Here is an 18,300-nt window from a genome sequence, read left to right as displayed (position 1 = left end):
ACCTGGAGAGGATATCGTGGCGGCAGCAAGCAGCTGAGGCTGGAGAGGTGGGTGACAGCCCGACTGGGAAGGGCCTTGCACGTGTGCTAAGGAGCTTAGACTCCACCCCGGGGTCCGGTGCTTCGCAAACTAACTGTGGTGAAGGGCCGGCTGTTGAAAATTCCAACCCACCATGGATGAGGCTAACACTCCCTTTCTGTACTTCTCGCGGACAAGGAACAGGGGTGGGCAGACCACACTTGGAGTAGCACTGCCACAGGCAACACCAAGCGCATTTCAGCAGGGAGTGCAGCACGGTCCAAGTCATCCTTCTAGAGGGTTATGTCCAGGGGCTGCGTGCTGGGTGAATGGGAGCGTGAGGCAGGCAGCAGGGATGGCGGTCGGGAAACTGATATGTGAATCCAGGAGGTGGACGTCGAGAGCGGGGCTAAGACACTGGCGAGGGGTACAGGGAGGAGCAGTCAGATCTGGGAGACGCTTCACGGGTCCAGGGGACAGGACGTGGTGACCAAGGAGCAGAGCATCACTCTTTTCTAGCCTGGGTGCAGTGTGACTGTCGGCACAGGCAGGAATTATGAAAAGAGGCACATGGTCTTAGAAAGTCACGTGGGAAGATTTTCTTCAAGCTTCAAATAACTAATTTTGTTTCAATCCTTCCCTCGTAAGAAATCTCCAATATTAAGCATTCAGGGGACATCTCAGGAGTCTAGACCTGTCTGGCTGGGAGAGCAGCATAGTTTTATAGTTAGTAAAGAATGGTTCTAAATTAGACCCAGTCCGGGACTTCCCTGGCCATCCAGTGGTTAAGACTCCACGCTTCCAATGCAGGGGTCACGGGTTCGATCCCTGGTCGGGGAACTAAGATCCCACACGCCACGGGACGCAGCCAAAAAAATAAGTAAGTAAATAACTAACTAAATAAATTAGGCCCAGTCCTCCATACCTACTATTACTGGAAAGGAGATTGAAGGGAATGGGAGTGGGGTTGCCACAGAATAAGCTGCAATTTGATGAAGATCTGAGAGTCAAACTTAGCATTAACTAGTATTCCAAGGGGAGTGTAAGAAGCCCTAAACCGGCCGGGGCAATACCGAAGAAAGTCCTTTAACTCCACCAAGCCAAGGAAGGCAAGCTTTGTAAAATGAATCTAACACAAAACATGACAGCAACATTCTCCGTTTGTATTCGGGCTGGGAGTGCAGCAATGAAACACACTCAGCCACGTTCACTGGTGACATTTCAGAGACAGCCAGTGGTGCTGCTGCAGTTACAAAATCACAGCTTAGAAAGATCACACCTAAGGTGAAATGCCAGGACTCAAATTAGTTTCTGAAAACAAATAAAACTCGTTTTCTGTACTAAGTGTAGTTTGCTGCTGTGGTGTGAGAAATCTCCATTTCTGGGAACAGCGACATGTGTTTGGTTGAGGAACAAAAGCACCTGCCGAAACCACTCTGTAGAAAGAAAAAAAAAACACTCCCAGTCTGTTGGCCCCTGAAAAAAGTAAACAGTTAGGAAACCATGAAGTGGAATAACAGGTATATACTCTACAGAACCCCAGTTTGATGACTTAAAGGGGTCTGTTTGCATCGGCAAGTTTCTTCCATTTGAGTTTGACTCCCCACTGCCACTCAGGGCCAAGCCCACGTCCTCCCTTGCCTGGACCAGTGCAGTAGCCTCCACCTGGCCCCGTCAGTTCAGCCTCAACACAGCACCTGCTGATCCTGTAAAGGAGAGGCCAGGTGTCTTAGCCCAGGCTGCCATAACAAAATACCATGGCCTGGGTGGCTTCAACAACAGACATTTATTTCTCACAGTTCTGGAGGCTACAAGTCCAAGATCAGGGTGTTGGCATGGCTGAGTTATGGTGAGAGCCCTCTTCCTGGCTTGCAGACAGCTGTCTTCTCACTGTGTACTCATGTGGTGGAGGGATAGTGAGCTCTGCTCTCTTCTTCTTCTCATAAGGGCACTGATCTCATTCTGGGGGCACCACCCTCACGACCTCATCTAAACTCAATCACCTCCCAAAGGCCCCACCTCCAAATACCATCATATTGAGGGGGGTTATTCAACATATGAATTTGGGGAGGACACAAACATTCAGTCCATAACACGGGGTATATCACTCTTCTGCTCAGATTCCTCCAATGGCTTTGAAAAAAACAACATCCTTAACGCCAGCCACCAGGCCCTATACCTGTGGTCTCCTTGGGGAGGGCACTGCTCGACAGGCAGTGCTCAGGAAATCTGTGAAGGCATTTCTTGGTGGTCCCAGAGACTGGGCCCTCCTGGTGGGGGGCCAGGAATGCTAGGTAGCCCTGCAGAGCTGAAAACTGCCCTATATCTGTAGGCTGTTCTTATGTCCTGCCAGACACTCATGTGGGCCAAAAACCTTTAATAATTATCTGGGTGTACAACCTACACTGCTTTATATAGGAGCACAAAAGCACTTTTTGCACAAGTTTACACAATGAATCTTCTCAAAATGTGACTACTGTATAAATCAAGTAAGGATGTACTTCTTTTGTTTGGAATATTATGAGAATTGTTCACCATCTTGGAAATCCGGCCACCATCTTAGTCTGCATTTTTATTAGTCAGTGTTAATAGGCACAGCATTCAATCACAGGTGGAGTGTCGGTATGTATTAGTATGTGTCTGAGCCTTTACATGTTAAATTACATACATGTAACTAAAAACTACTTTATTATTTCAGATTACCAGTTGGGTAATATATTTCTTTTTAAAACTGTGTGCATATGTAGGTTACTGTCTATAAATTGTGTTCCAGGCAGTGGTGGGGACAATAAATATTCTGAGGGGACAGGAAGGCCGGGGGAGGGACAAATTAGGAGTATGGGATTAACAGATACAAACTACTATACATAAAACAGATAAGCAACAAGGATTTACTGTATAGCACAGGGAATTATACCCAGTATCTTATAATAACCTATACTGGAATATAATCTGCAAAAAAAACTGAATCACTATGTTGTACACCTGAAACTAACACAACACTGTAAGTCAACTGTACTTCATACACACACACACACACACACACACACACACACACACACACACATGCAGTAAGGGAGCACTGCATCCCTAACATGACTGGCCTCCCAGTTCCTCTCTTACTTCTCTCCTTCCTCCCCTCACTGTACTCCAGCCACTCCTACTTCTCTGCCCTTCTTCTCCCTGCCAAGCACACCCACCTTTGCCCCCCGCAACCCGTGCCTTCTGCCTAAAGACTCCTCTGCCCCCTAGGGTTCTTGCTCAATGGCACCTTCTCAGTGGGGGTCCCAGTTTTAAATTGCAGCCCCGCCCACCCGACCTCAGCCCAGCTACCTGGCACTCCCTGTTCCACTTCCCTGCTTTCCTTTCCTCCACAGCTCTTATCACCACTATGTACTTTTGTTTTTAAACATCTTTATTGGAGTATAATTGCTTTACAATGGTGTGTTAGCTTCTGCTGTGTAACAAAGTGACTCAGCTATACATATACATATATCCCCATATCTCCTCCCTCTTGCATCTCCCTCCCACCCTCCCTATCCCACGCCTCTAGGTGGTCACAAAGCACTGAGCTGATCTCCCTGTGCTATGCGGCTGCTTCCCACTAGCTATCTATTTTACATTTGGTAGTGTATATATGTCCATGCCACTCTCTCACTTTGTCCCAGCTTACCCTTCCCCCTCCTCTTGTCCTCAAGTCCATTCTCTACGTCTGCGTCTTTATTCCTGTCCTGCCCCTAGGTTCTTCAGAACCATTTTTTTTTTTAATAAAGATTCCATATATATGTGTTAGTGTACAGTATTTGTTTTTCTCTTTCTGACTTACTTCGCTCTGTTTTTTAAGGAAACTCCATACTGTTCTCCATAGTGGCTGTATCAATTTACATTCCCACCAACAGTGCAAGAGGGTTCCCTTTTCTCCACACCCTCTCCAGCATTTATTGTTTGTAGATTTCTTGATGATGGCCATTCTGACTGGTGTGATACCTCATTGTAGTTTTGATTTGCATTTCTCTAATGATTAGTGATGTTCAGCATCCTTTCATGTGTTTGTTGGCAATCTGTATATCTTCTTTGGAGAAATGTCTATTTAGGTCTTCTGCCCATTTTTGGATTGGGTCGTTTGTTTTTTTGATATTGAGCTGCATGAGCTGCTTGTATATTTTGGAGATTAATCCTTTGTCAGTTACCACTATGTACTTTATCTCTGTATCTGTTCCCCCCATAGAATGAAGGCTCTATGAGAGCAAGTATTTTGCTGTATCCTCAGGGTCTAGAACAGTATCTGGATACCTTTATAATCTACTTACGTATTAATGGTTTAGAAATACCAATTTTGAAATCTTCAGTTATAATTGCAAGATTAAAATTAAATTGAAAACTCAGGGTCTCTATATGTTACCATCTTTAATCTTTGTATAGAAATAGAGACAGAGAGGCTACCCAGGGCTGAATTTAGCTAAAATAAGCCAATTTATTATCAGAAAAACAATGAGACTTAGAACATACTGAAATTTCATTGAATTGAATTTCATTACTTGAAATTACTAGGCCTTAATCGGCTTTCTCTAATTCTGCCTTTAAGTGTCTTTTATCTCCTCCTTGCTCTGCCTACCTAACCAGTTGCTGGATTCTCCTGATTCTATTTCTGGCACGCCTCTCATCCTTCCCACCTCTTCCCTTCCCGCTGCCCCTCTTTCTCAGGTCTGTCTCACGTCTCTAGTCGTCCCATGCACTGCTGCTGGATTAATCTGGAAGCAGAGCACCTGTTGAGTCACTCACCTGCTCAGCCGAGTCGATGGCTCCCAACTTCCTGTTCACTCAAGTACAAATGGCTCAGAGCTACCACAGGGCTCAATATCCCCCCTGCCTCCCTCCCTCCACCTCCATCCCTAAGCTCCTCCCAAACCGGACCAGTCCCCACACCCCAGACCTGGTGCCTCCTTTGCTCCTTTTCAGGCCTCACTCCCGACTGAAAGTCAGTGTATCCACCAAGGCTCAGCTCCAACGCGTGGAGCCTTTCCTGCCCCCGCAGCTGGACACGGGCTCACAGCAGTTCCTAGCACTCTCTTTGGCGGTTACAAGGCTGCTCCCGGTTGAAGTTCTATGTATTTGTCATTTCTCCCTCCCGACTGTGGGCTCCTTGAGGGCAGGGGCTGTCTTTTTCTTTTTTGTGCCCCACACAGTATCTTTCACAGACTAAGTTCTCTAAACATGTGTTAAATTTAAAAGGAGGCAAATTCTTTAAGCTCTAAGTTACAGGACAGAACAAATTGATTTAAAAAAAAATTTTTTTTATTTATTTGGTTGCATTGGGTCTTAGCTGCGGCAGGAGGGCTCCTTATTTGCAGCAGGCGAACTCTTAGTTGCGGCATGCATGTGGGATCTAGTTCCCAGACCAGGGATCGAACCCGGGCTCCCTGCATTGGGAGCGAGGAGTCTTAACCACTGCGCCACCAGGGAAGTCCCCAGATTGATTCTTATGTTTGGCTAAGTAACAAACGAGGCAGGACACAGTTTTGTTGGATACAGCTGAGGCTACTTGCAGAAATTAAGACTTGGAGATCAATTTAAAACAATACATGTAGGGAAAAGCAAAGCAGAAGAATGAAGTGGCTTGGGGGCAAAAATGCCCTGCCTGGGAATACTGAAACTGAGGGACCAGCCCTAACACTTAACAGTGAAAATGTTTATCTCAATCCTTTTGTGACTTGTTGATTTTCATCTCTGGACAAAATCAGAAATTCTGAAATATAAAGAACTCTGCATAAACATGAGGAGGAAGAGCACAGATAATATTCTGGGAGACTGTAAGGCACTGCCAAAACCGGGCTCTCCCATCTTCCTGTGGCCCCTCACTCCTGAGAGACCTGGTCCTTTCTGTCACTTAAAGTCCTTGCTGATCCAAGCAGGCCCAGCAGGTGAGGCAGGGCAGTCTGTGGTACCCCAGCTGCCAGCATCTACGGATGGTAACTAGGTTTGCTGCTGAACTGACAAGATGATGTGTGACCTTCTGATATACGCCAATATTTTTCCATGTAAAATACTGTTTTGGAACATTTTATTAATGAAGGGAAAACACTCGTTGTGCTCAGGAAAATAATGAGTCACAGATTAGTGACGAAAGAGAACATACCGGTCAGACCCGAATTTAGGGACAAAGGAGAATTATGACAGGACTGCATAATAGAGATGACTCTGAAGCCCCCAATCCTGGGATTTGCCTGGCTTTTATCCGGGAAGATTACTTTGGGAATTGAATACAATTTCCCAGCTGTTGGGACTCCACGCTGCCAACCATCACCAGGAAGACAAGATCATAAAATGGAAGCATGGTAGATTAAATGAGAGACAAGCTTAGTCTTCTACTTCCCTTGATGTAAAGAGCCCATAAAGTGACTAACTTGGATGAATGTCAAATCTTACAGCCCTCAGTTATTTCAGCCTCTATAAAAAGAAATCAGTAATTTGAGGTTAGAGGAGATACCTTCTTGTAATTATGATTACAAGATTCTAATCATTAGAACTCAAAAAAAATTTAAAGCAGCATGTCTTCCTAAAGACCAACCAGCCAGAACTATTAATAGAAAAGCCTAGAGCCATTTAGACATGAAATCCAGACAGAAGCAAAAATAATAATAATAATAATAAAGATATAGCTCGTCTCAACTGATGCACTTTGCGGATAATCACAACTCAAGCTGTAAACATACCCTCTGAGTGCAACCCCTCTCTTATCCTTGACTCTATTATCCTTTTTAGTTTTATTAAATAATGTATAACAGTTTTTCTCTTTTTCTGGAATGTTTCCTTGGAAGCAGTTGAGCAAATGGCCATGTTACCCAAGGACTAAATCCAAATTACCTTCTTTCAAAGTCCATTTGATTGAGCCTGTCCTCTTGCTGACGGCATGCAAACTTCCATCCAGGGTTGACACAAACAACAAGGTTTCAGGAAGTGTCACAGTGCTGGGACTTCCAAAAATCTGCAATGAGAGGTAGAAGAATCTACGTGGTCAATATGAGTCTTCACCTTGGGCATGTACAACCACAGACAGGCCCCTCCCTTACCCCAAAAGTTATCCTTCTAAAATCCACCACCTTACAGATGAAGAAACCGAGGCTGACGAACCTAAGTTCCCATCAAGGTTTGCTGCTGAACTGACAAGATGGACAACATCTTGGACAACAGCTGGGTCAGGACTAGAACCAGGTTGCCTTATTCTATCTGAGCAGCAATCCTTCCTGCACACGGGCTTATGACCGAACATGTCAGGGATGGGGATTCCGAAATAATCCAAGGCCAGCCTCCACTGAAACAGAGAAAGTATGCTCAGCTTTCTAACCGACTTCCTTCTCTTGGTTATGTTTTATCTTCTAAAACCTGGTTATCTTGCAAGACTCCATGATAAAGAAGAATGCCAACACACCTACACACACCCACACGCACTTACGAAATTTTAAAAGGCAGGGAATTTGGGGGAAGTATTTAAAGCAAAATAGGAAAAACAGTTCTCATCAACTCATAAAGAGTTTATATAATAATAAAACACCAAGATTTTGAGAGAGACATGTTATAAAAGAAAACGTATAAAAAACATAATCCAAATTATTCTTTACTTATAATCAAAATATAAGTTAAATCAAAATGTACTTCTTATGCTTAATGAATTAAAAAAAATATTTTACAGAAAATAGCCAAAGGTAGTGAAATTCACTTTCTCACCCATTGTTGACTGGCAATGAAAATTATAAGTTAGCGCAATCTTTCTGGAAAGCATAAAAGTACTCATATTTCTGATCCTGTAGTTCCACTTCTACATTCTAAAGAAATAACTCTGGATATGGAAAAAGCTCTTTGCACAATGATACTCATTACAGCCCATTTACAAACACAAAAAACAGGAAAGACCTCAATTTTTTTTTTTAAGACCTGAACTTCTAAATGGCTGAAACAAATTATGACAAAGTCAATGGAATATTATGTAATTATTAAAATAGCACTTGAAAGAATCTACAATATAGAAAAATGCTTGTATATGTTATCATGTGAAAAATATAGAATCCAAAATTTAATGTGCACTGTGGTTATAATTATACTGGATTCTTTTTTTTTTTTTGGCCTGCCCGTCCTCTAGCTTTGCTAGGAACTGTACACTCATCCACATGGTTTCCATGGGAGCAGCTGTGTGTGTGTGTGTGTGTGTGTGTGTGTGTGTACACACACATGAGCAGGTGATAGCTGGTACGGTTTCCTAGGACAACACCCTTTTGAGGTCTGGGCCCACTCAGCAATGCCACCTTGTAATGAGATTTTCTCTTTCTTTGTCACTATACTGTCCCACCAGTCAGCTGGTTCCTGTAGGTCTTGAATTAAAAATAGGCCAATGCAACTTGCTTACACTGCGACAGTTTGAATTTTGGTACAAACGCTATTTTTAAAATATAGGAGTATGGCTGGCTTTTAGCACGAAACATAGAGACTGGAGGGTTACCTTGTGCATGGAAGCCTGATCCCAAAGTACCTGGTCACTCTTGGTAAAAGCCAGGATGACACTAATTAATCCTTCAAAAGGGCAAGTTCAATTAATGGCTCTCTCCAGGGCAGCCTGAGGTGACAGGACACACACTCCAGTCCTTGCATTCCTTTTCCAAGGTGGAAACCCCCTGACAAAGGGGCGAAGCAGCTGAGAACTTCCTCTCACCTCTTGCATGTGTCTGGCCTAGAGGGGAAGAAGTTCCGCCCTCCACTTTGCCCAGGGCCAGGGCTCCTCACCTGGAATGAGGGAAACTAACGGCAAGCCTTACCCCTGCCAGCTGAGTCTACTCTCCATGCAAAGCCTCAAAGATGAAGAAGAAGAGTCTGCTTCTAACGCTACCTTTGCAACTAGGAAATCAGTCTCAGTACAACCTGGCTGGGAAAACGGAAGCCCCAAGGGTAGCATCTGCCCTAGGCAGAATCCAAAGGTCTTGTACACCAACTACTTCGGGGGTTTTAAAATTATTTTAGTTCACAGGGTATTGATGGTGACAAGCCTCATCTGGACCTGCTCACACCTGAACCAGAGGAACACACATCACCCGGAGCACCTGGCCTGGAGAACAGTGACCCTATCACTGAGGACTGGAGCCAAATGGGACTTGGAGGGGTGGGCGGGCTGCCTGTCGCTGAGAAAGGGGAATTGGTCTGCAGCTTGATGTGGGGTGGCTGGATTAAGTTAGGTGGGGGCAGTGGAAGACTGAATAAATGAAAAGGGAAGATGTATGCATATCTGGGGGCCAACAGGTGGAAATCCCCTCTACCTGTCAAATAGTTACCCTAGGAACAACCATTTTTAAGGTCTTGGGAATCACACCAGAATTGGGTTGAACAATCTGGGTGGCTGAAGTACTAAGCAATTAAACTTGGGAGATTTCTGTGGATATGTTTTCCGCCATGTGGAAAAAGCTGGATGAGAGGGAGGAAGGAAGAAGGAAGGGAAAGAAAGAAAAAAAGAAAGAATGAAAGAAAGGGGGGGAGGGAGGGAAGAAAGAGAGAGAAAGAAAGGAAGGAAGGAAGAGAGAGAGAAGGAGGGAGGGAGGGAGGGAGGAAGGAAGGAAGAGGCCTGAGAAGAAACATGGCTGAAAGGCTGGGAGAGGGGCCCTGGCCTCCACTGCTCCTCAGGCCTGGCCAAGCTCCTGTCCTTGGGCCCATGGACACCTAATCCTTGCAATCAATTCCCCTCTTAAACTCATTGGAACTAGGTTTCTGTCCCTTGAGACTGAAACAGTCCTAAACACACACACACACAGCTATTTTTTAATATATCTATAGAAAAAAAAAGATGAAGAAAATATTGTAAAATTAAAGCCATAGTTTTTCTCCTCTATTTTCTAAATTTTCTATAATATGATCATGGACTATGCAATGAAGTTTTCATAAAATATAAAGGAGATGGACAAGTTAGCAGGTAGAAGACAAGCTGGGATTTAAAGGAGCTTCAGCGAGCCCCTAAGTTCCAGAAGCACTTTCCACCTCAGGATATTAGGCAACCTGATCACCTTTGATCACTGATATGCACCAAACAAGGGACAAACGTTTAGAAACACAGAGGTCTCCCAGTCAGAGAGTGTGTGTCCAGAATAGAAAAGTTTTGCTGTTATTAAAGCCTACAGTACAACTATAATTAACTAAATGCCTCCAATACATCTTATCACAGTACTGATATTAATATTAATATTAAAAGGGGCCAATAGTTACTAAAGCATATCATTGCTGCTCCACTACTAGTGTGGAAACAAAAGCCACCTGCCTTGTTTGAGCATCTTGGAAACCACAGGAAGAGCAATTGTCTATGGTTGGTTGGTGACTCGAAATACAACACTAATCACATAACTAATACAGTCTTCTAAAAATCTCAAAAAGACCAGGTTTGGCTAGGAGTTGAATTTAGCAACTGAAAGCGCTGAATTAATCACAATGTCCACAGTCACGTCACAGACCCTATCACACCTGACAGATTTTTCTCTTCTTTGAAGCTCTTGACATTTTCAAATTAGAACGAACCACCCTGAACAGCGTTAGTCTCTCACAAGGCAAATTAATATTACAAAATTTCTGCCTTTTTCCCCCAGCGCTTTTTAAAGCATGAAAATGTTTGCTTTCAGATATAGTTGCTATAACTCACGTGACTTCAATAAGCTTCTAGATGCGATGTGCGATATTGAGCACAGCTGAGAACTACTTGTACCTAAACATCTAAAGACACTGCTTCACAATAATGACCTTGCATATCCCCTTCACCCTGTCGGTGCTCCCTCTTCCCTGCAATGGATGAATTAGCAGCAGGCCCTAGAGTTATGCAAACTAGTTTCCAGAGAGCCTGAAAGCAGAAAGAAAAGGCTGATCCTGCAGATCTGTTTCAAGTTGATTACCTGGAATCTGACTCATTTTTCAAACAAGTGGGTTATACACTCCCGGCTTCGACAATGACTTCTAAAAAAGTAATTGCAGTGACATTGTAGAGGTAGTGGCAGGGAATCTAGTCCAGCCTAAAACGAGACATCCATTAGCTAATTGGTCCTCATGGAAGTCTGGCCACATACGTCCTCTCACACGAGGTGACCCTGACATAACAATTCTGGAAATGCCCCGTCTGAGGACCGTGGAACCTGGCAATTCGGACCAGATGATGCTAGGGAAGTGGGCGTCTGTAAAACCAGCTTATTTCACTTATGTTGATTCCGTGGTAAAAACAGTCCTCACTGCCGCCCTGCTCAGCCAGAACTCCCTCCCGTGAAAACATAATTCCGGGGCTGGATCCTCATGTTCAATGTTCTGATTATGAAGCAAGATTTCCCAAAGTCCGGCAGCTACACCACTGCATAAAATGCACCACTTGCTTTGCATTTCCCACAAAGACATGAAAGCAGCTACCAGCTGCTCATACAGAGATGATTAAAAGGTAGTAGTCGCCGACGATTTCATTCTCTTAATATTCTAAACTCAGCGTCAGTTGCTCCTGCATTAATTACCTCAACTGCTTGTATTTCAGGTAAGAAAAAAAGTCTTCTAAAACAAGTTCTGAGGTAACTTTGTTTAGAAAAAGTCTTCAGTAAAGAGCACTATGGACACAAGGGACAGATATGTGTTTAGGTAGCACAGGAACAAGTGAAACAAGCCTCTAACACAAACCCACCTATTTCTTGGGATGGGTCAGGCCAGAGGTAGCTCACCACCAGCAGCTGGAGGAGAAGAGTCAGCAAGGCCGGGGTTCGGCTCCAGCTGCCAGGCTATCACTGCAGTGGCTGCTCCCTTGCGCCCACCCTCTGGCACCTGAGGAGGAACAGCAGGAAGCAGGCTGCATGCTGCTCTAAGATTCACAACACAGGGCAGCTAGCTCTGTGCTCCCCATCAAGGTTTTCCAAAAGGCTGCATTTTCCAAAGAAACACAATTCTTAAATTTCAGATACGTATTTCAAGAACCAGCCCACAGGTTAACGGACTACCTAATAACAAGGGTCAGAAGTAAGATTAATAAACTTGGCACAGACCTTTCATCTCAGAGTCAGGGGGAAGAAGTGGGCCACGCACACACGTGTCTCATATCCAGCTTTCCAAAGTGATCTACACTTGATGAGTACCGCAGGATCGTTTCTATTTCCCAAACTAGTGTGTTCTACCCCCACAAAAAAGTTGTGCACACACAGAGAAGACCCACAATGTGAACGAGAGAGCCATGCACTTCTCAGGTGGTGTGCAAAGTGATCGGGTCTAACCCAAGTGTCCGTCTCCAAAAGCTCAATTTATATGGCAGCACTAGCATAGTAGAAGTAAAAACAGTAAAAATGATTAGAATAAAAATCTTTCCCGGGAAACTTCTCCCCTTCTTACCTCCACTCCAACAGACCAAAACATTTATAATAATATTAGAATACAATAATCTGGCTAATAACAAAATGACATATGTATTTTTTCTTTTAGGAGTACCACACTGATTTCCAGGATTAGCTGAGAGGCTGGGGTTTTTTGGGTTGTTGGTGTTTTGTTTTATTTTTTTTAACTAATCTTTCTTCAGTGTTCATTGGATTATGCAATGTTATATTGCATAAGCCTCATTTTAGTTTTATTTACTGAAGGTTAAGAAAACCATTCCTTCAAACTATGAATACCATACTTGTGTAAGTCTAGCATGGATATTAGCATGTTTCCAATAGAATATCCTTACACGACGTAGCATGCACCTAAATCCCTGGAACCGACAACCAGTCTGCCTTGTGCAGTGCGGGGCTCCCTGCCACAGCTCAAAGCCACTGGACAGCGGGCCACAGAGGTAAAGCGAAAGTAAAGGGACTTTTGGTTGGTTGATGAATACACATGATGGTATCATAGGTAAGACTTAAAGCAGGTACGCAAGTAAGGGAAGGATTACATAAGAAAGATTTCCAATCTATTTTGTTTTGCTACTTAGGACACGCAAAATCTTGAAAACAATTAAAATTGCATGTCACCAAATGTAGAGTAATAAATTGCAAATGGATTAGAATGTACTAGGGAATCAGAGCTTGTAATTATTAACCTTAGCAATAATGCTCAGAGGTGAGAAGGGCATTCTCTGCCGGGGGACGTACCAATGGCAAAGGACCTTAAAGGGGAGAGAAAGTAAGACTGCACGTGTGTGTGTGTGTGTGTGTGCACGTGGTGAGGGAGGTGGTTTCTGATGGACAAGAAAGCAGAGGTGAGGGCTGATGGCAAATAGACTGGATCCTTCTGCTGGCTATAATCAGCTGAAAGCCACAGGATGGGTGAGCTGATTTTGAGAGGTATGGGTAAGACACTTCCTGGCGTGCCATAACGGATACCAGTCCTAAAGGGCTTCTCTCCAAAAATAAAAAAAAGGAAACCTGTGCAATTCGGCACGAAGTTCCTCAAAATAGTATTATGTAACACAGTCCCTTGGTAGGCACTAAACGACATTCAGACAAAGGACATCTGTGTCTACAATTCTATTTGCAGCCATATTATCTATTTCAGGCTATAAACTCCAGCAGAGCCTGGCTACTGGCAATTCTGGTCGCTTCACAAAACTACCAAGCATTCTAATGCCATTTGAACACATGGTAGAAGACTGTGCTCAATGATGGCCAAAAAACTACCAAGAATTCACCAAAACAGCATAAGATTGAAATCCATACCCAGTAAATGCCAGCACACACCCATTACATAATGGTCCCTTGTTGAAAAATAAAGTCTACATGAGTATACGCCTCATAATGACCAGGACAGCAGGCTAAACTAGCAGCTCCCAAAGGCCTTCCTTTGAAGGTATCTTAGGTAAAGGCCTGATTAGACAGATATGACAAAGATTTTTATTCTAATCAAACCTTGCTCCCCACTCCCCATCTCATTTACACACCTGATCCAAGAGTAAAGCACTCCGCTCCAAACGTGGAGACTTCTGTGTAGTCATCTGTACAGAGTGACACAGAAACCTCATTGGGTTTATCCCAATTCAGTAGACTAAAGGTTAAGAACAGAATTAAAACACTGGTGATATTAAGAGACTTAATTGTGTCTATGTCTTAACGATTTCAATCTATTACAAAATCATTCCAAATCCTGTTATGCTTTGTTTACCTGTGTGTAGGTCAGCAATAATCTATCAACCATAGAGTTCCTTCTAACCAGCCCATCGGCTGCTGTGTTTCCTGATACTAGGTCAATAAAGGTAACCATGACATTTGCTTTGGATGGGAGTCAGGTATCTGGTTGGGATGCAGTAAAGGTCAGGGCCTAACTGAACACCACTGTGTGGTTTCCAAACTAAGCAACTGAGAGAGTTAAACTCGTATTTGTGGCAATTCTTGCATGTGGTGTAATCCACCACCACCCAAGACAGTTAACAATTTTTCAGTGGTTCAGGCTACTCCTTGAATGGGTCTGATAAAAGGTTCCTCATACAGTCCACTTTATTCCTGAGAGCAAAGGTATGCTAATTTCACAACAGGTGAAGATACTTTCCCCAACTGGTTCTGGGGCCCCAGGCTAAGAGTCTAAGTTCAAGCAGCTGGCAGTTCCATTTGTCTTCACGGTCTCTCTGCCATCAACTTATATCAACACCAAGGGAGGAGGAAATACACTTGGGCATGAAAGGCGCTGCAGGAGACCCTTCACCACAAGGAACCAAGCCCTTGTTCTTAGGGTGGCATCACATCCCTAAGGTCCTCAAGCATTTTATAATATTAAAACTAAAACCCAGGGACTTCCCTGGTGGCACAGTGGATAAGAATCCGCCTGCCAATGCAGGGGACACTGGTTCGAGCCCTGGTCCAGGAAAATCCCACATGCTGCGGAGCAGCTAAGCCCGTGAGCCACAACTACTGAGCCTGCGCTCTAGAACCCATGAGCCACAACTACTGAGCCTGAATGCCACAACTACTGAAGCCCACGGGTCTAGAGCCCGTGCTCCACAACAAGAGAAGCCACCGCAATGAGAAGCCCATGCACCGCAACGAGGAGTAGCCCCCACTCGCCGCAACTAGAGAGAGCCTGTGTGCAGCAACGAAGATCCAACACAGCCAAAAATAAAATAAATAAATAAATAAATAATTAATAATAATAATAAAAACCCTAAAACCCAAGGTTTCACCATCATTTAGTGGTTGAGATTTTTTTTTTTTTTTTTTTTTTGGCTATACCATGCAGCAAGTGGGATCTTAGTTCCCTGACCAGGGATCGAACCTGTGACCCTTGCAGTGGAGGCATGGAGTCTTAACCACTGGACCACCAGGGAAGTCCTGAGGTTGCGATTTAGAATGCACGTCTTGCCACTATTATTTTGTTGTCTTCATTGTAGGGAAACAGCAGCAATTCAGGCCTTGTAAAAACTGAGAAACCTATTAGGTTCACTTACCTCAATGGAGAACATCGTAAACAAACTAAACTAATAAAGGTCTGACTTAGACCGTAAATTCATAAAGGGACTACCTGCCTTACAAAAAGCCAGAATTGATCCATTTGAGTATGTATATTCAACTACAGTTAAACCTATTATTAGGAAGTCTTCATACAAAAACCCCATGGTAAAAAAAAAAAAAAAGACTCAATTAGATACCAAATTTTTCAGTCCTGAAAATAGCAACTAATCTGAAACTGTCAATTTTGCTCTTTACACTTGGTGAGAGATTTCTTTTTGGGGGAGGGGAATGGAAGGGGTTGAGTAGAAAGTGGATAAATGCTCTAGTTAAATAAAAATTATCTACAAACAACTGTATTTATGACATAATTGCCACCTATGCTTGCCAGATGTTGCCGAGCTTTATAATGGAAGTCAAACACTATGAAATATGCCTGAAGTTGAGCTACCTGGCCAGACTGACTTGCCCTAGCCAGAATCCCCATTGTCTGAAGTACATCTGAAGATTACCCACTGCCCTGCTGGCCCAGCCCACCACGCCACCTGCCCCTCTCCAATTAGCTGATGGTCACTGAAGTCCACATGTCTCCACACAACACAGATCAAACAGGAAGGGCTGTTTACAGCTTCTGGGATATGTAACTTCAGAGATGAGAATAACTGAAGATCACCTTACCCAAATCTCTCAGTTCACAGAGGAGGAAGTCAAGGTCCAGAGAGGTGAAGTGACTATCCCAAGGCACCACAGACAGCTAAACTGTAGACGCAGGACTGGAGGCAAGGTCTCCGCTTCCCCTTCTGGACCTCTGCCCACTACACCACACTATAATTTCACTGCTTTAAATCATGGTTCTCTGAGAAACATAAGCTTCAATTACTTGAGGCCTGGAGCTCAACCCTGCTGAGCTGTCCCGCTGGGGCAGATGGAGATCAGCACTTTCCTCTGACATGGGGGTAGGATCTTTTGCATGAGACACCAAATCGGTAATTTGTAGATTCTACATAGACACCCAACATGCCAAAAGGCACTGCGAATTATACAGGGTGGGGTCTTTAAAAAATATTCTGGATAAAAATTCCTGAGATCTCACTGTAGATCTAAGTGGGCGAGGATAACATCACAGAAAGTCAAAGGTCACAGACTTAGCCACCATAAAAAAAAAATTCCTGCAATACATTTATCCAGCCCAGTTCTAAAGGTTTAAAAAAAGTGTTCTTTGATGATAATGATGATACAGTGGCCACTGCCCATTCCTTTGATGAAGCGAGTCATTCTTTTCATGCCAGTGCCAAGGAAACGCACATTACTGATTAGCATGGGACAACTCCTTTGAACAGCAAGGACCATTTTAATGACATACATACACCAATGAGCCTCACGCAGTGAGCTGTGACTGCTTCACTTAGCAGGAATAAGATGCTCGAAAAAAAAGAAGGAAATATGGGTCTGAATATTGACTTTTTCATGGGAAAGAAAATCTTATAAACAACAAGATCCTACTGTATAGCACAGGGAACTATATTCAATATCCTGTGATAAACCATAATGGAAAAGAATATGAAAAATATATATATATAACTGAATCACTCTGCTGTACAGTAGAAACTAACAACATCGTAAATCAACTATACTTCAATAAAACAAATTTTGAATAAATAAATAATAAAAAATAAAATCTCATGCCACGGGATTTCCATAATCCCAGCATAGGTTTCCTTATTTTTTAAAATAAATTTATTTATTTTATTTATTTATTTTTGGCTGCATTGGGTCTTCGTTGCTGCGCTCAGGCTTTCTCTAATTGTGGCGAGCTGGGGCTACTCTTTGCTGCGGTGCGCGGTCTTCTCATTGCGGTGGCTTCTCTCGTTGCGGAGCACGGGCTCTAGGCACGTGAGCTTCAGCAGTTGTGACGCACGTGCTTAGTTGCTCCGCGGCATGTGGGATCTTCCCGGACCAGGGCTCGAACCCGTGTCCCCCGCATTGGCAGGTGGATTCTTAACCACTGCACCACCAGGGAAGTCCCTCAGCATAGGTTTCTATTTTCTAGGCTCCTCTGAGAGGCAAATGTAAGCATCTCAATGCAACTTTCACACATTTGGACAGAGACAGGAAAGCGTCAGAAACTGCTTGGAAGACTGTTGGCACAACCAAACCTATGGAGTTGTGGTGTGAAAACTGAGGACTGAGATGGAAGGATGTTGCTTCCTCCAGCTCATCAAGGGTAGGCGGGAAACAGGAGCAGGAAAGAATTACCAGCAAGGAGATACCACGCCTTTGGGTTCAAGGAAGAATCCCTTCCAGAGACCGAGGAGGACAGAACTCCCTCCGGAGAAAGGAAAAACGGCTGTCCAGGGCCAGGAGAGGGGAGGAGACAGGCTTCAACAGGACATGCCCTACCGCCAACAGGCTCCATTCTCTCAGGGACCTTTCTTCGTAAAGTCACCGTCCCCGTCAGTCTTCTGCCTCATCTGGAGGTCACCCAATCTCAATGCCAACTTCTCCAGGTCAGAAGACTAGCTTCCGTGGGTATCTGAACTGTGGGGCAAGGTGGCTAAGCTTCCAAATCTTTGTTTTCTTTTGAAAATTAAGGAACAGCAATATCCCTTTGAATGCTTGGAAAGAAAAATAAACATTAAGAATGTCAAAGACAAGAGTTATGTAAATATTAGGGAAGATCATTTTATTAAAAAAATTGGTGTTGGCCAAAGATACCATCAGAAAGTAAACAAAACTCAAAACCTGATTATCCACTCTGCCCCAGACCTCAATTGTTCCCCATCTCTTACTCTGGTGGGCAGACAGTGATAGTGTAAGAGCTGGTGCTGACAATCTAGAATAATTAAGACAAGGTTAAAATAGGTTTGGCTTGTGGTGTTTAATAAGGAAG

At 43.8% G+C, this 18,300-nt stretch overlaps 1 protein-coding gene across 3 annotated transcripts in view; it reads right to left on the bottom strand.

Moving 5' to 3' along the window:
- Positions 1-18,300, bottom strand: part of ERN1 (endoplasmic reticulum to nucleus signaling 1) — a 97,261-nt gene that overhangs the window by 48,748 nt on the left and 30,213 nt on the right. For all 3 annotated transcript variants that reach the window (XR_011071804.1, XM_068529848.1, XM_068529849.1), the window contains exon 3: positions 6,883-7,003. Coding sequence is in view for 2 of the 3 variants with exons in the window: in XM_068529848.1 (XP_068385949.1) it covers positions 6,883-7,003 (121 nt within the window). In the remaining variant the exon portion in view is untranslated. The remainder of the gene's footprint in view (positions 1-6,882; positions 7,004-18,300) is intronic.

Source organism: Eschrichtius robustus, chromosome 20 (assembly GCF_028021215.1).
Source record: "Eschrichtius robustus isolate mEscRob2 chromosome 20, mEscRob2.pri, whole genome shotgun sequence".
In the NCBI taxonomy this organism is placed as follows: Eukaryota; Metazoa; Chordata; class Mammalia; order Artiodactyla; family Eschrichtiidae; genus Eschrichtius; species Eschrichtius robustus.
This window is presented reverse-complemented; position numbering and strand designations above follow the sequence as displayed.